Raw genomic sequence first — 21,430 nt, forward strand, 5'->3', positions numbered from 1 at the left:
TCCGGGGTATCGTTAGAAGGTAAATTAAAATAATTAGATCACAGTTCTCTCCGATGATGCCACCATCGGTGATCAAGTCTTAGCCACGCAAGCCTCAGAAGTGGGATAGCACAGTAAAAAGTAGGGGGTCCTCACTTGTCCACAAGATAAAACGACCCTCCCGGTACCGTACCCTTAATTTCATCAGAAGACTTGACTGTTCCAGAAGTAGTAGTGGCGTCAACCGGTTTAGAACTACAAGGCCTATCATGCTCTGGCGCTTACAATCGCCATAGAACGCTAGCTTGCCTACTGCTGTCTTATGAATTCATGCCTAGTACAGTTCTATTAAATCCATTCAGAGCGAGATATGATTGTATACAGATGTGTTTTCCTGAAATTGGACCAGGCTGAAGACCTCAGATGTGGTCTCTCACTTGGGTTTTTTTTTTTTTTTGAACTCTACATTCGCATTCTACGATCTCGACGCTGCGTCGTATTTATTGCGGTCGGCTTCATGGAACTTATTTATTTGAAATAATTATAATAAACGATTCTTTACCATGAACATAACGAGTCCGGCCTTATCTGTAATCTGCTGCAAAGACTGCATAATTCTCTCCCCCCCCCCCCCCAAAAAAAAAGAAGGGATTACAATAGGCTGTTTGTACAAGGACTAGGAAGTCGGAAGGGAATAGGCTTTCAAGCAGCCATTACTTCAGAGCATTGGAGCAATATTTCTTAAACAGTTTGGGCGCAGTTGATTTCATGGAAGGTTATATTAACAGATTGTGGTCCAAGAACGACACCAGAGAGACCCATAAAACATAGTTAAGAAATGCCTTACAGATCTGACGTTTCCTTCATGGGATAATATACGAGGCCTGGATGGGGTTTTTTTTTTTTTTTTTTAAGCTCGACGCACAAGAACACAGTTCATATACTACATCGGCAAGAGACAGAAAACTTCAGCTTTCAGCTTGTACAAAAGGAAATACTTAGAACGGCCAAACTTCATGTCACTAATCATTTATGTCCTACTAACTGCCGGCTCCTCATCGGCAGCGGGAGATATAGAGACGGATTATTTCTTTGCATTATTACACTTATTTTACAGGTTAAATGTTTATTTTAGGAAGTGGCAAAAAAATATTAAACTTTGGTTTTTGGCTGCCCGGACAACAAAACAGGAAAAGACAGAGCCGTAACTTTGAGCTGCTGGGAACAAATACAAAATCTACGGTATATCTAGGCCCCCAACTCACCATGGGCCATTTAGAATACTGGTTTCTTCCGTGGTTATGGGGGTTTTTGAGCCCATGTCCAACTGCTACCTCTGCACCCCCTATTACTACACCTCAGGATAAAGCTTAGAAGATCAAAGTGGCTCAGAAGTTAGCACTGTAGCCGTGCCGCTCAGGTCAAAACCCAAGGACAACATCTGCAAGGAGTTTGTATGTTCTCCCCGTGTTTGTGTGAGTTTCCTCCGGGTTCTCCCACACTCCAAAGACATACTGATAGGGAATGTAGATTGTGAGCCCCGATGGCACTACTTTAGAAAAATAAATAATTGAAAAATGACAAGGTAAAGTTACAGTACTTATGACCATAACTCTTCATAAAAATAATCCAAAGTTTCCAGTTCCTATTTCTTAAGACTACATTTTTTTTTCCTTACATGTAAGCTTGGCTGTAGCCCATATTCTTCGGTATCTCATAATTTGGTAAAACAAAATATCTACAAAAATAGCGTGGACCTGGATCTTAAAGTATCCCAAGCTCTCCGCAATGAAATGCACAAGGGTTTCCGGATCTTGAGGAACCATGGCTGACACAAATATCCATTACTATGAATGCCTTGGACTATACTTCAGGTTGTATTGCTTCAAAAAGCAAGGAATCGTGAAGGTCTTCGCTGTTTTTTAAAGCACAAATGAAGTAGGTTATGTTGGCAGAGCCCCCCCCCCCCTACTTCAGTGGAGTCAGATATATGGACCTGTTATACTGATGTAACGCCACCAAAAGATATTTTTTCTGGCATGATGGCCAGAAGGGATGAGCAGACCAGTGGAAGTTTGGGTTCTGGTACCCATCCCAAACTTTATTCCAAAAGTTCTGTTTGGGTACCAGATGTGTACCCGAACTTGAACCCCATTAAAAATAATGGGAAACCGAACTCTTGAGCTCTCCCGAGTATCCCTGGAATTCCGACCATTGCACCAGACTTACGGGACACTAACTGTCCGGTAAGAACCCCAAACTTTTAACGTTGGGTTCGCTCATCTCTAATTGCCACCACATACATATGACATCTCAAGGTCGGGTTTACTTAAACAATAAGGCTACGTTGCCACGATTTGTTGTTGAGCAGTGAAAATATGCAACGTCAAAAACTCATTGTGGGAACTTGGCTTAAGGGATTCCTTAGAAGGTTTCTATATATTTTACTAAAAATAGACATGAAGTTAAAAAGAAAGAAACCCTGTAATGTTGTAAGGTTTAACAGTTGATGGCACGGCTACTTTCTGGTCTCTTGGGCATGTTGAAGTCACAGTATATCGTTTTCTGTATTCACTTGTCACCGAAACTGAGAGGGGCCCAAGACCAAACATTGATGGAGGAAATAGCGGTATCAGGCAATTTTTCAAATAGTAGATTTTGCGCTATGAATTCAGGGATGAATTGTTCTTTTAGCCTCTAAATATAAAATTCAAGATTCATTCAGACACAAGACGGCTTGCTGTGCTCCAGCCATTGCTTGGCTTTGTATATGGCAATTTGTATTTTGGGTTCATTTGATGAGCTGTATTAAGAGAAGCATAGAGTCTAGATCACGTGAAGTCATTATCGGTCTTTACTCCTCCTTGGTCAGACCTCATCTGGAATACTGTGTACAGTTCTGGGCTTCACATTTTAAAAAAGACATAAAAAAACTGGAGCAAGTTCAGAGAAGAGCTACCAGGATAGTGAGCAGACTGCAAACTATGTCCTACAAGGAACGGTCTAAGGATCTGGGAATGTTTAGCTTGCAAAAGAAGGCTAAGAGGAGACTTAATAGCGGTCTACAAATATCTGAAGGGCTGTCACAGTGAAGAGGGGTCAGCTCTATTCTCCTTTGCACAGGGAAACACTAGAAGCAATGGGATGAAACTGAATGGGAGGAGACACAGATTAGATATTAGAAAAAAACTTTTTGACAGTGAGGGTGATCAATGAGTGGAACAGGCGGCCATGAGAGGTGGTGAGTTCTCCTTCAATGGACGTCTTCACACAGAGGCTGGACAGACATCTGTCTGAGATGATTTAGTGAATCCTGCATTGAGCAGGGGGGTTGGATCAGATGACCCTAGAGGCCCCTTCCAATTCTCTGATATGTATCTCGGTCCATTAATCACTTGAAGAACAGTTGTCTGTGCCTATATTCCTTCCAAAACGCAGTCTGGTAAAAAGGTTAGTGGCTATGGAAGCTCAAATGGTCAAAGTGTGTAAAGTCTTCAGTTTGCAGGTTTCACATTTGATTCCAAACTTTTTCATTCTCAAAAATTGCAGTTTCCAAAATCCAAATTAGTACCACCAAGGAAAAACAGCTTTGAAGACTTTGACATGTTCCAAACTATAGCACTCTATGACCGACATTTCACCGCTCGTCTATAGAGACTCCATGGTCTTATGCATCGGCGAGTAAAGAGCTTGGTTAACAAGGACATCCCAGACATTAAAAGGGAAAGGAGAGTCTACAAATTTTTGGATGTGTAGTGCAAAAATCAACAGAAAATAGACAAAGTGTGGAGAGTAAATGAAAAGATGATACGGAGATTGTCCTCTTTTTCACTTTATTAGACTCGCACTAGGACGTTTGACATTTACTGCATTGTTAAAATGAAAATTAAATGACCCATTATCGATAGCTAGAAACTGATGAACAGCATCTACTACAGGAAGACAATTGCTCCTAGGATTATACTGTAGATCCCAGAAGACAACCATCATCAATGATCACCACAAAGAATGTTGGTCAATTGTTAAAATGTTCTGGCCGGCACAATTCCTGACGAATGATAAAAATCACCGAATAGTAAGGCAGACGTTATTACAGTACTTGGATTCTCTATGGTTCATTCATATGGCATAATTCATTGGTTTAACTTCCGATCATGAGAAGTCGACTTATTGCAGCGTCATACAGCCGATATCACCAATCGGAGCTGTAGACAATCATGGGGCAAGTGGCCTCTTGGAACCGGTCATCTGATGTTCCTCCAACTTTGTGGAGCCAGAAGGGATCTCATAGGAATTACTGGCTCTACCTAAACAGTCTCCTCTAGAAAACGTGTTGTAGCAAAGGGCAGCCCAATTTCAGTGGTCATTTTGCAAGGGAAGATAGGTTAGAAAATAAAGCATTAAAATTGAAGGCGCTAACTTTTTGAGGGCTCTAATTATATTTTTGTTCTGATCCCTCTTTGGTTGCTGAAGGATGAAGAGGCTCAATGCGAGCCGGCAGGGCGGGTTGCATAGTGCTGCCCACTTTAGGGCACAAAGCTGAAAATAAGGTAAATGTAGCATACTGCCTAATATCCCAACATAGAGCGATGCCATAAAAGTTTTGATTGGTGGTCGTATCCCAATAGTATTGAGAATGGGGTATAAAGACTCCACTAAAAAATTAAGTAACTCACAGGGTCTCTCGAGTCATTGCACATTGGCCACCAGCTCTTCATGGGAACCTGGTAGCCCCATTCTAGGTCTGTAGGAAGTCTCCTTGGTCCGACCCACCCTTACCCCAAACTTTTATCACATAGGCTTTAGAAGTCTACGAGGGGTAGACAGTTTGTTATGTGGATCTGCTTTAAAATCCACATCACAAAAGAACTATGTGCAAAAATACCCTTACAGTGTCACACAAGTTCTTTCTCGTCACGGGTTGGGTGTTTGGTACTTTGTATCCAGTTTTTAAATTTGTCCAAATCACAAGGGGTATTAAAAAAAAAAATAATAATAAGTTTAACTACAACTAACTTGCTTCTCTAAAATCCACAAAGTCTAAAAGGTCACAGTCAGACGGCAGTATAAATCGGAACAAAGTGCCCGGACTGGCCGGCAGCTCTCCCTACTTGAGCGTGACAGCTGCAGATAAATACATGAAGCTGTCATACTCGGGTGGGTAGAGCCGCCAGCCAGTCCGGGGCCTTCGGTCTGCTCTCCGTCTGATCTATTCTGCCATCTGACTGCGCCCCAAGTGTCCCGCTTTTATCCACGCAACGGCTGCAATCACCTAATGATAAAATGCACATGGAAGTTTTACGTTCTGACCGGTTCTTACCTCCGGCTTTGTGCTTTTTGACAGAACCTTGTATACGATTACAAAAAAAAAAAAATTAGAGCCAAAAGATTTATTTCATGGCAGTGCTAAACTTTTAATTTTCATAGGAATGTAACAGCTGGAATTAAAAAAAAAAAAAAATGAAAGCTTTTATTTTGGTTTTTGGAAACCCTGAAATTTTGTAACATTATAGAAAAAAAAAAGACCTTTGGCAAAACACGGCTCTCCCACTGATCGTGGAACTACAACCTTCAGCATCCTTGTCAGAGTATACTGGGAGTTGTGCTCCAATATGTGAGGAGCCTCGTGAAGCTGGAGGCCGATCGAGCACTTGCAATATAGGACTTGGCGGAGCCCAACGTGAAAGACGAGGGCTGATCCGAGCTCTTATCGCAACGTTCACCTGTTTCCAATTACATAAATACTGAGGGCATAAAATCTCTATGATACAATTCGGATACGAGTCTTTGTGCGTTTTTAATATCTATCGCAGCACAGGGATTTTTTTTTATTTTATTTTATTTACAATTTTATTAATTCTATGACGTCCTACCTTGACTGTTCGATCATTGCTGGAAGCAAAAAAACAAAAAAGAAGAAAAAAGTGTAATATTAGGACGTGAGTCAAGAGAACTCCCAAGAATCTCTGTGTGTTATATAGCAACCAGCAGCTCTCGTAGAACTACAACCACCAGCATTATCCTTCCCGTCACAGGTCTGGAAGGTGCAATTTGCAAACAGATAAAGGTCCACAGGCAGCAGTTCTGACAACTTCTATTCTCAATTCCTCGGGAAAATGTATTTTTGCCCAATTCTTCTTCGCTTGGTGCAGATTACAGCTCCATTAAGAAAAAAAAAAAAAAAAAAAGGTTTATGGTTTCACGTAAATGAATTTTAAAAAGGGGGCCGGGACTCACTCACTGACCGCGAGCAGAGGTCTTCTAAATGGTGACTCTGCAAAGTACAAAGCTGCAGCCGGTCATTACATAATGCCCGAACTTTCTTTACAGAAAACCACTTGTAGTGTGGATAAAGTTCTAGAAATGGGGTCCAATGATGGCGACAGCTGCTGTTAACCAGACACTGAAGACCCCAAGATGATGCTTCCAGTTACAGCAGATTTCCGTTCGAAGCAGTAGGTCGCCCCATGCACCTAAGAAAAACTATTGGTACCATAGAAGCGGTGTGATCGCACAGTAACGAGTGTCCGGCACAGTTTACATCCCATATTATGGGTTGTGTGACATTAAAGCACAGTTTTCCAGAAACCGCGCCATCTGTGTCCCTAGTCTGTGGCTGGGAACTGCAGCTCCGTTCCATTAAAATCTATGGGGCAAAACCAGTCACAATCCTTGTTCAAGGCTAGCGCTGAAGAAGAAGAAAAAGCAGAGAGTGATTTCTAATATCACACAACCCACTTAAGAGCTTCGTTACACTTAAATGTCCACCTGCCAGCACAATATTACTGCTAGTCTATAATATGAATCTACAGGAAGGGACTGAAAACATTATATTACCTGTACTGATCCGAATTACAACCTGTATTATACTCCAGAGCTGCACTCACTGTGTACATACATTACTGATCCGAATTACATCCTGTATTATACTCCAGAGCTGCACTCACTATTCTGCTGGTGGAGTCACTGTGTACATACATTACATTACTGATCCTGTACTGATCCGAATTACATCCTGTATTATACTCCAGAGCTGCACTCACTGTGCATACATTACATTACTGATCCAAATTATATCCTGTATTATACTCCAGAGCTGCACTCACTATTCTGCTGGTGGAGTCACTGTGTACATACATTACTGATCCTGTACTGATCCGAATTACATCCTGTATTATACTCCAGAGCTGCACTCACTATACTGCTGGTGCAGTCACTGTGTACATAGATTACATTACTGATCCCAAGTTATATCCTGTATTATACTCATCCTATAGCTGCATTCAGCTCTGGAGTATAATAAAGGATATAACTGAGGATCAGTAATGTAATGTATGCACACATTGACTGCACCAGCAGAATAGTGAGTGCAGCTCTGGAGTATAATACAAGATGTAACTCAGGATCAGTAATGTAATGTATATACACAGTGACTGCACCAGCAGAATAGTGAGTGCAGCTCTGGAGTATAATACAGGATGTAACTCAGGATCAGTACAGGATCAGTAATGTAATGTACGCACACAGTGACGGCACCAGCAGAATAGTGAGTGCAGCTCTGGAGCATTATACAGGATGTAACTCAGGATCAGTACAGGATCAGTAATGTATGTACACAGTGACTGCACCAGCAGAATAGTGAGTGCAGCTCTGGAGGATAATACAGGATGTAACTCAGGATCAGTAATGTAATGTATGTACACAGTGACTGCACCAGCAGAATAGTGAGTACAGCTCTGGAGGATAATACAGGATGTAGCTCAGGATCAGTAATGTAATGTATGTACACAGTGACTGCACCAGCTGAATAGTGAGTGCAGCTCTGGAGTACAATACAGGATGTAACGCAGGATCAGTAATGTAATGTATGTACACAGTGACTGCACCAGCAGAATAATGAGTGTAGCTCTGGAGGATAATACAGGATGTAACTCAGGATCAGTACAGGATCAGTAATGTAATGTATGTACACAGTGACTGCACCTGCAGAATAGTGAGTGCAGCTCTGGAGTATAATACAGGATGTAACTCAGGATCAGTACAGGATCAGTAATGTATGTACACAGTGACTCCACCAGCAGAATAGTGAGTGCAGCTCTGGAGTATAATACAGGATGTAACTCAGGATCAACAGAAGTTAATTTCAAATAGACTCAAAATTTAGATTCTACATATAAAATGTCGCTTAAAGTTGCACATACCCTTTAATTCAATTCTGTTACTGTGTGATCACACACACATATATAGCTCTATATCTATATATTTTTTTAATTTAACATTTTTAAATTCACCAAAAACCAAATTTCATTATTACTTCGGGTCCCTGCAATATTTGACCTATAGGTTTAATCTTTGCTTCTTAATGACCTAATTAATCTACATTCATGGGGTGTGCAAATCCCAATCCAAAGCAAACACCCGAGACCCCCTGACTGCTGTTGGTGGTTTGGGGCTGACGGTCCAGGGGGATCTTCTAGATCCCTTTGTTCCCCAGGTTGCACTATATAAAAGGTACATGAAGGTAATGAAATTACATGAAGGTAATTGCACATAATTAAGGAGGAGAACTAAAAGATCTAAAAATTCTCATGATTGCGGAATAAAAGGTGAAGAGACGCCGATACATTGTAACAGGTGACGGCAATGTATCCAATCCCCTCTCCTCCCCCGTAACCGCTAACGGCTTTAGGTGGCTTTAGTGGTGGTGGATGATGGCTGAAATCTAGGAAGGTAGAGTCCGAATTTGCTTTCAATTCCTGCAAAAGTCGCCACGGCTAGTTTGTATCCGCCGACATGGTCGGGATTCGGCGCCGGTAGCGTGATGCGGGACTTGGGGACCGGCTCTGAACCAGCTGGTTTCCTGGAACAGAAAGAAATAAAATATTGGTTCAGTACTTAGATTATGGAACGTCCAAAATCTAAAAGAGAGATTGACCCTCTGTGATTTTACACATCAATGAAACCCTTCTGGGGGCTTAGTTTTGGCAATAGGAGTTGAATTTTTTATTTTATTTTTTTTAATTTTTACTTGTGCCATTTTGGGTCGATGCATTAAGACTGGAGTATTCAAGCTCCCGCCAATTCAGTCTCGCTGGCGCATAAAGTGCTACATATTTTTAAGGAATTTACTGCATCTTCTGGAGTGGCGTGCGCCTCCATCTGCTGAACCCAACCTCATAACATTTTTGTGCAAAATTTTCGCAACTTTTCAAAGTTTTTACACCAGCAAATCGGCCAAATAGTTTATTGAGTTCTAAAATTACTTTTAGGGCAAATACCAAAAGTCATAGCAATGCCGCAATTTTTGTGGGTTATTGTTTTTTTTTTTGGCATTCAGCACGCGGTATAAATAATCTGTTTGGTTTCACAAAATAAAAGGTTAGTTATATACTTACGCGTTTTTTTTATATTTTAATACTTGTGTCTTAATGCCATAGACACCTATTCATATCCCACCAGGCGAGGAGGAAGCTCGTTCCTTTCTAACCCCTTAGATACCACGGCCGTTTTTGACAGCGGCATCTAAGGGGTGCAGCAGAAGGAAGGTTGTGTGTCCCGGCTCTGATCCTGCCGCTGACGTGGAGGATGCACCGACGAGATCAACCTGATAAAAACGTACATTGAGGGAACAAGCGCCCGACCAAGATGTACTGTTATTCCCTTCTTCACTTTTTGGCAGCATACATTTGGTAGTTAGGTGCGGAAAAGATGGAAGGGGGGTTATCCATAATCATGACATCACAAAGCTCTGCAAAGAAGCTGTGTACACAAAACGGTAGGCAACAATTATTTATTTCCTACACAAACTAGACGGCACCAGGGACCCTGCAAGTTCAAAAACTACGCAGCAGAAATAACCAATAAGCCCAGTAATGATACCAGATGGTGTATGAGGGGCGGCCCAATGTGTGTCCAGTATGATCTATTCAACCAGGGAGAACGCCGCAGTGATAAAGCGGAAGGTGCTGTGATCAACGACCATGGAAGGAATATAGGAAAAAAAACAATCAAAGGAAGGCAAAAACTTACACTCCACCAAAATCCACGTAGAACCATCGCTGCAATAACTCGTAGGTCACCAGAGTCACACCGAACTGTGGAGAGGACCTGAACACACGGGCTGCAAGAGGTCAGGACATAAAAAGTGTATATACGTATATAGGAGACATATCCTGGATCAAGCAGAGAATAACAGACAGATGGGAGCTCAGATAGAGGACTGACTGATACAAAACAGATAGAGGGCCAGAGATGATCAGATGACCATCTGTCTGACCCCATATCTGATCTCCCACTTATCTGATCATTTATTGGATCTCCCACCTATTATCTGATCTCATCTGATTTCTCATCTATTAATCTGTCCCCCAACCTATTTATCTGATCTCCCTCCTATTTATCTGGTCCCCATTTCATCTCCCACCTGTTTATCTGATCTATCTGACCTCCCACCTATTTATCTGACCTCCCACCTATTTATCTGACCTCCCACCTATTTATCTGACCTCCCACCTATTTATCCAATCATCTCTGATTTGCCACCCATTTATCGAAACCCCCAACTATTTCTAATCATCCATCTCATCTCCAACCTATTCATCTGATTATCTAGCTGATCCAGTACCTATTTATCTGATCATCCATCTGATCTCCTGCTGATTCATATGATCCCCTATCTGATCCAGTACCCATTTATCTTCTCCCCTATGTGATCCAGTATCTACTTGTCTGATCTCTCACCTATATCTGATCTAGCTGTATCAGTGCATCCATATTGATGTGAACATTTTACCTCCGGCGCCTTTCCATAAAGCCCGATGTCCTTCCTCTCGTAGGATTTTCCGGAAGCAGTCTATGACGCCAGAATAAGTGGTTTGACCAGCTCGTGCCGCGACCTGTAGTCGAGTCTTAATGACATCAGCGGGGGTCACTAGTGAAGCCGCCGGCATACCTGTAGACCACACCATGATCAATATATATATTAACCTCATAACAGAGCAAAAAGTAAAAATATCAGTTACTTCAGATTCCATAAATATTACCCAATAAACTCAAATGGGTTTCTAGGTGGCTCTACGTAACACTGCACCATCCAGCTGCTGATTGATAGGACTTCATGAGCCAAACACAGCAAGTGGTTGCTTTAGAGGGAGTCTTACTTTTCATAAGCGGTCCAGTTGAGACAGAGGCATTCCCCACCATATTAGTTGTAAACTTCTGTCCAACTTGGCCCCACCCATCGTAGTCCCGGCTATGCATAGTTACAGAGAGTCTAGTTTAGTGGCTTTGATTTGTGACATATGACCTTCAGTTTCCACCAGTAATAAGTAACCATTGCAGGGTTTATACAGCTCGTCTGCTGGCTTCTTATGGCTACTTGTACGATGACAGATCCCAACATTTGGGACTTAGAACAAAACATTAGGCAACTACCACTGAGGGCTGTAATGGTGGCCATATTGGTTGGCAACCATTTCTCCCTTAAGTACAAAACATCCAATAGCTAAAAAGTAATTTTAAAGACTTACTCTGCTGAAAAATAAGTTTCCTATGTTTTAGTTTAAGGAATCTTATGCATCAATCTCACATCTGTTCTTTACATATCAGATCTACCATATGAAGGCTGCTGCAGATGAGCCGTCTGAATCCGGATTCAGCGACATCTACTCATGGGTAAAAATCTGGGTAATGCCTACCGAAAGTCTGAGATCATTCCTGTTCTCACACAAGTGAAAAAACTGCAGCACGCCACATAAAAACGAGTACAAAACATGCAGTCCATCGCAAGCACTCTCTAAATGGTGACGAGCCTCCATTCCCCAATATATTGGACCAGGAGGTCCTGCAAAAGTCAAGAATTGATGACCACCTTTTAACAAAAGTTGGGAGAGTCCAGCTTTCTCTTGGCTTTTGCTACTCAGGCATCCACCAGGAAGAAGTCAAAAGTTTTGACTTCCCTTGAAGGAGGAAGCCAAGGCTGGAAGAAGGTGGGGGGTTTATGGGGTATTGTGTGTGTGGCCATCAAGAAACAAAAAGGACAGCCATATGTAAAAAGTGAATAAGGATGCAACATCCAAAAGGAACTACAAGAATTCCTCAATATTTGCAGCCAGGAAAATAAGATGATGAGCAGAAGTGAAGTGCTTGCAAATATGCCTTCGATTTTTGCGATCTTGTCTCTATGGTCATCAGTCCTTCTGCCCCTCGGGCTTCCAAAACCAAACTACTTGGATACTCAAAAACTTTCAGCTTGAGCTGTATTATAAGAGCATAACTGAGGGGACTCAGTATCTAGACAGCTTTATTTTTAAAATTTCAGTAGATAAAATAAAAAATATATAGAATGAGTCTTTATTTAGCATTCTGGGCAATTGTATGACCCTAAGGGCAGTGGAGAACTCAGAAATATGACTGACTTCATGTTTCCCAGCAGGATATCTCATGGTAAGAAGTGTGCCGTCATCTCTTGAGGGTTTAAAAAAAACAAAACCCCAAAAAACTAAAATTAGAGGCTATGAAAGGATACTGAATGATTTTCCATATCCGCCCCGAGAAATAAAAGCAACCCTATGATGGGATATCCGTGCCCACTGAGTCACTTCAACCATTACTCCATGGATGGGTATACCACCCTGGCGATAACCTAGAAAGTTCTAGTGTTCGATATATCACACGCCGACAAACGAGACGTGTAAGCTTTAGAAAATCCAGCTCCACACAATCCCCCAACATGTCTGATTAAACTCAGATTTTTGGGAGGAGAAAGCTCTTTGGCCTTTTGCTTTTTTTCTTTTCACGCCTCTTTGTGGCTACTGGCAAGGAACACACAGCGAGCTGAAAAGCAAAGTCTTCAAACTCACCACCACTGCCGCCACCACTTTACCCACAGGCGCGCGCAAGCATGACTGTCTGCCACCACCTTAAATAACCCTATGTAAACTCTGCATGCAAAGAAACATTTCTGTGCAAAATCAGCAAACCAAAATACAGCTAGGATTTCAGGAGGGAGGGTAGGAAGAAATCCCCCCCAAAACTTTCATCTCTCCCAATGCATTCGATCTGCACAGTGCGGACCCCTTGCTCAGATGTCTTACCGTGGCACACAATATCCATGTAGGTGGGTCGCATTCAGTCTACATTAGATGGAAATGAAGAACACATGGCCAAGCGCTTGGAAATTAGCATACAGACCCAGAAATGGCTTTACCAAACACACTTTCTACATAAAGTCGTTGGCAGCTGTTTAAAGAGAATCTACACCTTTGATTGACACGATCAGTAAATGCAACATTTAGGATCTCCTAAGATGTCCTTTACCTAGAAATCACCAAAAATCTGCCTACTTTCAGATGGGTTTTCCCCGCCATGAATGTGTCTCAAAGTTGATTAGTGCCTCATTTCTTTCTGCAAGTCTCAATAGGTGGCACTGGAGACTCTTATCTTCCTTCAGTTCTTTTGCATAGTTTTACCTTTAAGATTCTACACCAAGTGGATCTCCACAGTGAGAATCGGTTGACTTTTATTGAAGAGGTATCTCCTCGAGTCAACTAGAACCCTACGTTATACTGATGTGGAGCAAAAATGCCAAAATAGTCATCTACAGATGGGCGATTCCAGTTTGCCCCAAATCCCTGGTCATGTTGCGAGGCTCTATAAAGAGTTGGACGCTGAATTACAAACTAGCTCCCTGTAGACCGTGATAGACCGTTTTCTTCCTTCCGGATAGGATCTATTTTGCCCTGAGATGTTGAGGACTGAGGATGCTGGTGGCAGAAACGAAGACTGCCTTGGTCCAAATGCCGAGGACAATGAGCCAGTCACTGGTCTTTGACTGACAGGTCACTTCACTCTCGCTTGAGATAGTATCATCATCAGGAGCTTACTACGCATGCGTACACCCTTTGAAGAGACAATGCCAGACAATGAATCATAGAATGTTAGAGTTGGAAGGGACCTCCAAGGTCATAGTGTCCAACCCCCTGCAGGATTCACTAAACCATCTTAGACAGACATCTGTCCAGCCTCTGCTTGAAGACTTCCATTGAAGGGGAACTCACCACCTCTCGTGGCCGCCTTTTCGACTCATTGATCACCCTCACTGAAGGCACCTGCACAGAATCAGGGGCAAGGAGGGCAAGGAAGGCAAGTCAGTGAGAGAACGACCGGTCAGTCAAAGGAGGCTGGCAGGCAACTAGGAAGCAGCATGGAAGGAAACAAGTGCAGTGTCATCCCAGCTGCGCTTCCAATTACAACTTTATGGCTGGATTTCTCTACAATTTCTATATGAAATCCTGCAAACAAGGTACAGATTTAACAAGCATTGAAGGGCCTTTACACGCATGCCTTTAGTTAGGAGAGTAAAATCCTGATGACTGGTTCCCTTTAAGTCTTAACTTTTTTTCAAAAGTGAATTGACGGCAGTAGGAAATTCCCAAGAAAGTCAATGGTGATGTGGACGCACCGACGTAGTCAAGTCAATGGCGGTGCCTGAAAGATCAGAGTAAATCAGCGCCATGTTTTTCCATAGCTTCCATAGACTTCTCTATCGACTTTTATAGAGTGCGCTTGGCCTGGAATGGTGGACGGGTCTCACCATGTCCCAAAATGTAGCCATTTACATACCGTGTTGATGTGTCAAATTCGTGGGGATTACACTTTTTAATAAACCTCCATTCTATGCAACCTTTGTCCTGCGAGTAAACCGGCACGCGTGGTGGAAATGACATCCCTACTGACTATAACTTCTGGATTCAACCTCCAATTCCAAAGCAAACAAGTCTCGGAACGAAACATGAAATCTTTTCTTCTTGTAGTTTATTAAGTCCGTGAGGGTTTCAGCCAAACCAGCATGGTCTGGCTCCTCGTGCTCCAAACAACTGCAGTAAACAGCCGCACACACAGGAGACGACCTACATCTAAGGAGGCGCGAAATAAAAATAGAGAGACCATCTATAACATGTGGTCACAGGAAAACATGACACGCAGCAAATTAGCCCGTCAATCCAGCACCCAAAAGGAAGCTTGGGAGAAAAGACAAGCGCGTCTGTGAGTGGCGACCACCGAGATGGGACCGCAGTGAAACGTAAACCCAAATCAGCCTCTGTCAATCCATCGTTTAAAGAGCAGAAATTAAAATGTTCCAAGAGCAAGATTAACAAAAAGCTGCCCCAATCGTTTTGCATTTTTCTAGGGTTTGTCCGGGTCCAAGACTTTTAGGATATGTCTTTTTATTAATCCAATACTGGGGTGCTAAACCTTCATCCCTTAGTTTTCTTTTTCAGGTTTAAAACTCTTGTTTCAACCAGGACGCCTTGAAGAGCAGATGTCAATCAGGTTGACATGGCTGGGGAGGACATATTACATTACAGTAAAAAGCAGCTTCCTCCTTCCCCGTCTATTGTATCATATCTGTAGATGTGTTCGTTGCACCCGAACGTAGATTCCGCAGCGTTGTAGATCGTTCGGCTGACATAAATGAAAGCATGAAAGCCGCCTGTGAGACTGAACATCAAAAGGGGGACATTATCTCGGTCTGCGATCACATCAGTAGCTTTCAAAGGGGACGGCTGTATCTCAGAAATTGTTTGGCTTGTCGATGTACGCTTGCATTTCACGTCGGCGCGCGGGCTTCCATGTTAAAGGCTTGTTTTGTTCCAATGAAACAGGTCGGGGAGTAGCCAAGTCTAAAGACACTTGTATCTGATCGAGTCGTTGGGAAGAGGAACGCTTTATGGCTACCCATGCTTTGAAATGGAAGCCTCAGAAGAGAAAAAAAAAAAAAGTTTCCATAGTTTTACTTGCAACTTTTTATGGTCTCGATATGGCTGACCAAGCCCCTATAGAACATTTATTTATTTATTGCATTTTCAGTTCACTAGGAGCCTTGTCTAAAAGGTATAACTTGCTGGAAATGACTGGCATAATAATAATCATAATAATCATAATAATCGGCTTATCCCGTCTGTCTGTGCGTCCAGGAAATCCCGCGTCGCTGATTGGTCCGGCCGCGGCCAATCAGCGACGCGGGATTTCAGAACAAGATGGCGGCCGTTAGCGGCTCATCTGCCGCACGGAGGTCAGAGGCGATGCAGCCAGGAGATGACCGACGCTAGCCGGTCATCTCCAGGCTGCTCACAGCAGAAGTACCCCGACCAGCGGCCTAGGCAGCGCCGCTCCCCGGTCCTCCCTTCACACTTGCCGTGGAGGTCAGCGGCGATGCAAGTACCCGCACAGGCAGCGCCGTTCCCCGGTCCTCACTAACATGGTTCGCTGATTGGCCGCCGGCCGCGACCAATCAGCGATATTGGCGCGAAATTTAAAACACCGCTGTCCCGATTGGTGGTGGCCGCAGGCCGCGACCAATCAGCAACGAGCGCAGTTTGGCCGCGAATTGGCGCCGGATTTGAAACACGCTTCGCTGATTGGTTGCACCTGATCAGCAATATTGGCGCAAAATTTAAAACACCACTTCTCTGATTGATCACAACCAGCCGGCCGTGACCAATCAGCGACTGGCGCAGCCCGGCCGCGAATTGGCGCCAGATTTGAAACACTCAGGCCACCGTCGGGAGATCAGCAGAGAGGACCAATGCTAGCCGGTCATCTCCCGGCTGCTCGCAGCGGAAGGACACGCACAGGCAGCGCCGCTCCCCGGTCCTCACTAACACGGTTTGCTGATCGGTCGCGACCAATCAGCGATATTGGCGCCAAATTTAAACACCACTCTGCTGATTGGTCGCAGCCGGGGGAATTACATGCTGGCTGTGCGTGGTCAGCTATGTTGTCACAAGCAGTATTGACAACATGACGTAATTACAAAATTCATTAGGGGCCCCGGGGGGATACATGGGGGGTTAAGTTAAAGAAGTGCACAACCCATTTAAACACTGCTTCGCTGATTAGTCGCGCCCGGTCGGCCGCATACATATTCTAGAATACCCGATGCGTTACAATCGGGCCACCATCTAGTAATAATAATAATAATAATAATTATAAATATTATTATATTATACTATATATGCACACAAAGTCATGGCCAAAAGTGTTGGCACCCTTGAAATTGTTCCAGAAAATGAAGTATTTCTCCCAGAAAATTATTGTAATTACACATGTTTTGTTATACACGTTTATTTCCTTTGTGTGTACTGGAACACAAAACAGAAGAGAAAGGCAAATTTGACATAATTTCAAATAAAACCCCAAAAATGGGCCGGACAAAATTGTTGGTGCCATCAACTTGATATTTGGTTGCACACCCTTTCAAATAAATACTTGCAATCAATTGCGTCCTATAGCCAACAAGCTTCTTGCACCTCTCAGCTGGAATTTTGGAGGACTCTTCTTATGCAAACTGCTCCAGGTCTCTCATATGTGAAGGCGTCTTCTCCCAACAGCAATTTTAAGATCTCTCCACAAGTGTTCAATAGGATTTAGACCCGGATTCCTTGCTGCCACTTCAGAACTCTCCAGTGCTTTGTTTCCATCCATTTCTGGGGGCTTCTTGAAGTATGTTTGGGGTCATTGTCCTGCTGGAAAACCCATGACCTAAGATGCAAACCCAGCTTCCTGACATTGGGCACAATATTGCAACCCAAAATCCTTTGGTAATCTTCAGATTTCATGATGCCTTGCACACAGTCAAAGCACCCAGTGCCAGAGGCAGCAAAACAACCACAAAACATCTTTGAACTTCCACCATATTTGACTGTAGGTACTGTGTTCTTTTCACTGTAGACCTCGTTCCGTTTTTGGTAAAACCATAAAATGATGTGCTTTACCACAAAGCTCTATCTTGGTCTCATCTGTCCAAAAGACGCTTTTCCAGAAGGATTTTGGCTTACTCACGTACATTTTGGCAAACTGCAGTCTAGCTTTTTTATGTCTGTTAGCAGTGGGGTCCTCCTGGATCTCCTGCCATAGAGTTTCATTGCATTCAAATGTTGACGGATAGTTTGCGCTGACACACATGTACGCTGAGCCAGCAGGACAGCTTGAATTTTTTTGGAACCTGATTGAGGCTGCTTATCCACCATTCGGACTATCCTGCGTTGCAACCTTTGAATTTTTCTCTGCCATCTTCGTCCAGGGAGATTAGATACAGTGCCATGGGTTGTAAACTTCTTGATTATGTTGCGCACCATGGACAAAGGAACATCAAAATCTGTGGCGATGGACTTGAAAAATATCAACAATCTGAAGGTTACAACAATTTTTGTTCTCAAGTCCTCAGACAGTTCTCTTTTCCTCTTTGTGAAAAGAAAAGAAAGGGCGCATGTGTAGACTCACAGGGCTATTTGCTGAATTTAAAAAGTGCCAGTACACTCACCTGTGAAGGTTGTGTACGTCTACACAACCAAGATTAAGCGTGTAATTAATGAGGCTCCGGGTCACCTCTATTTGTAGTACCGTCCTGTCGGTGTTTGCCTTGCAACTCCGTGCTCCTCAAGTGGTCACACGATCCTGCTGGACCAGATACCACGTCACCGCAGGTCCTCAGTAGTTTAACCCGGTGGTTGGATACCGCAGGTCCTCAAACATCCAAATAGACCAGGCCGCTCCTGCCGCTTTAGCTCCGCATGGAGATACAGTCATATGAAAAAGTTTGGGCACCCCTATTAATCTTAAGCTTAATGTTTTATAAAAATTGGTGTTTTTGCAACAGCTATTTCAGTTTGATATATGTAATAACTGTTGGACACAGTAATGTTTCTGCCTTGAAATGAGGTTTATTGTACTAACAGAAAATGTGCAATCTGCATTCAAACAAAATTTGACAGGTGCATAAGTATGGGCACCTCACCAGAAAAGTGACATTAATATTTAGTAGATCCTCCTTTTGCAAAAATAACAGCCTCTAGTCGCTTCCTGTAGCTTTTAATGAGTTCCTGGATCCTGGATGAAGGTATTTTTGACCATTCCTCTTTACCAAACAATTCCAGTTCAGTAAAGTTTGATGGTCGCCGAGCATGGACAGCCCTCTTCAAATGATCCCACAGATGTTCAATGATATTCAGGTCTGGAGACTGGGATGGCCATTCCAGAACATTGTAATTGTTCCTCTGCATGAATGCCTGAGTAGATTTGGAGCGGTGTTTTGGATCATTGTCTTGCTGAAAGATCCATCCCCTGCGTAACATTAACTTTATCACTGATTCTTGAATATTATTGTCAAGAATCTGCTGATACTGAGTGGAATCCATGCATCCCTCAACTTTAACAAAATTCCCGGTGCCGTCATTGGCCACACAGCCCCAAAGCATGATGGAACCTCCACCAAATTTTACTGTGGGTAGCAAGTGTTTTTCTTGGAATGCTGTGTTTTTTTGCCGCCATGCATAACGCCTTTTTGTATGACCAAACAACTCAATCTTGGTTTCATCAGTCCACAGGACCTTCTTCCAAAATGAAATTGGCATCTCCAAATGGGCTTTTGCATACCTCAGCCGACTCTGTTTGTGGCGTGCTTGCAGAAACGGCTTCTTTCGCATCACTCTTCCATACAGCTTCTAATTGTGCAAAGTGCGTTGTATAGTTGACCGATGCACAGTGACACCATCTGCAGCAAGTTGATGCTGCAGCTCTCTGGAGGTGGTCTGAGGATTGTCCTTGACTGATCTCACCATTCTTCTTCTCTGCCTTTCTGATGTTTTTCTTGGCCTGCCACTTCTGGTCTTAACAAGAACTGTCCCTGTGTTCTTCCATTTCATTACTATGTTCCTCACAGTGGAAACTGACAGGTTAAATCTCTGATACAGCTTTTTGTATCCTTCCCCTGAACAACTGTGTTGAATAATATTTGTTTTCAGATCATTTGACAGTTGTTTTGAGGAGCCCATGATGCCACTCTTCAGAGGAGATTCAGACAGGAGAACAACTTGCAAGGGGCCACTTTAAGTAGCTTTTCTCATGATTGCATACACCTGGCTATGAAGTTCAAAGCTCAATGAAGTTACAAAACCAAAAAAAGTGCTTTAGTAAGTCAGTAAAAAGTAGGTAGGAGTATTTAAAACAAGAAAATGATAAGGGTGCCCATACTTATGCACCTGACAAATTTTGTTTGAATGCAGATTGCACATTTTCTGTTAGTACAATAAACCTCATTTCAAGGCAGAAACATTACTGTGTCCAACAGTTATTACATATATCAAACTGAAATAGCTGTTGCAAAAACACCAATTTTTATAAAACATTAAGCTTAAGATTAATAGGGGTGCCCAAACTTTTTCATATAACTGTATCTCACAAGTAAACAATGGTGCAGCGGTCTCAGGGAGCGCCAAAGGAATACTGGACAATTTAGTAGATGTCAACCGACTTTTATTCTTCCTCCAATACCACTGCCACAACGCGTTTCAACGGTCTAAGCCGTCTTCATCAGGTGGGGTAACGGGGAATGTTACAATGACAGCTTTATAAAGGGGTGGTATTTTACAAAATTTAGACCACGTGTTGTAATCAATTAACCCTTTCATTGAAAAACTCCATATAATACATTCTTAACCAATTAACCTCTTATTTCCCCTGGAAACAGCATTGTGCACTAAAAAATCCCTACATGGATTCTTAAAATCACAATTCTTAGTAAAAACTTCCTATTTGTAAAAAAATAAATAAGTTTTTTTTTTTTTTTTTTTTTTTAAATATATTTATTACCAATTGGGGACCTTCTTGGGGTGTCTTGACAGTGTTATACTGCAGTTTCCAGCCCCCAATTCAAAAGTTGAATTTCTTAACCCCTTAAGCCCCGCGGGTGGTTTGCACGTTAATGACCGGGCCAATTTTTACAATTCTGACCACTGTTACTTTATGAGGTAATTACTCTCGAACGCTTCAACGGATCCCCCTGATTCTGAGATTGTTTTTTCGTGACATATTGTACTTCATGATTGTGGAAAAATTTCTTCGATATCACTTGCGTTTATTTGTGAAAAAAACGGAAATTTGGCGAAAATTTTGAAAATTTTGCAATTTTCAAAATTTGAATTTTTAAGCCCTGAAATCAGAGCGATATGTCACACAAAAGAGTTAATAAATAACATTTCCCACATGTCTACTTTACATCAGCACAATTTTGGAACCAAAATTTTTTTTTGTTAGGGAGCTATAAGGGTTAAAAGTTGACCAGCGATTTCTCATTTTTCCAACAAAATTTACAAAACCATTTTTTTTAGGGACCACATCACATTTGAAGTCACTTTGAGAGGTCTTTATGACAGAAAATACCCAAAAGTGACACCATTCTAAAAACTGCACCCCTCAAGGTGCTCAAAACCACATTCAAGAACTTTATTAACCCTTCAGGTGCTTCACAGGAATTTTTTGAATGTGGAAGAAAAAAAATGAACATTTAACTTTTTTCACAAAAATGTTAATTTAGACCCAATTTTTTTTATTTTCACAGGGGTAACAAGAAAAAATGGACCCCAAAATTTGTTGTGCAATTTCCCCTGGG

The 21,430-nt window shown here is 42.4% G+C and overlaps 1 protein-coding gene across 1 annotated transcript in view; it reads right to left on the bottom strand.

Moving 5' to 3' along the window:
* Window positions 1-3,803: 3,803 nt before the first annotated feature.
* Window positions 3,804-21,430, bottom strand: part of SLC25A13 (solute carrier family 25 member 13) — a 109,443-nt gene continuing 91,816 nt past the window's right edge. Inside the window, exons 16-18 of the mRNA XM_073677316.1 lie at window positions 10,772-10,930; window positions 10,009-10,099; window positions 3,804-8,839 (exon numbers count right to left, since the gene is read on the bottom strand). Coding sequence (XP_073533417.1) covers window positions 8,665-8,839; window positions 10,009-10,099; window positions 10,772-10,930 — 425 coding nt within the window. The 3' untranslated portion in view covers window positions 3,804-8,664. The remainder of the gene's footprint in view (window positions 8,840-10,008; window positions 10,100-10,771; window positions 10,931-21,430) is intronic.

Source organism: Phyllobates terribilis, unplaced genomic scaffold (genome assembly GCF_046119375.1).
Source record: "Phyllobates terribilis strain yellow unplaced genomic scaffold, ASM4611937v1 Scaffold_4__5_contigs__length_816908805, whole genome shotgun sequence".
In the NCBI taxonomy this organism is placed as follows: Eukaryota; Metazoa; Chordata; class Amphibia; order Anura; family Dendrobatidae; genus Phyllobates; species Phyllobates terribilis.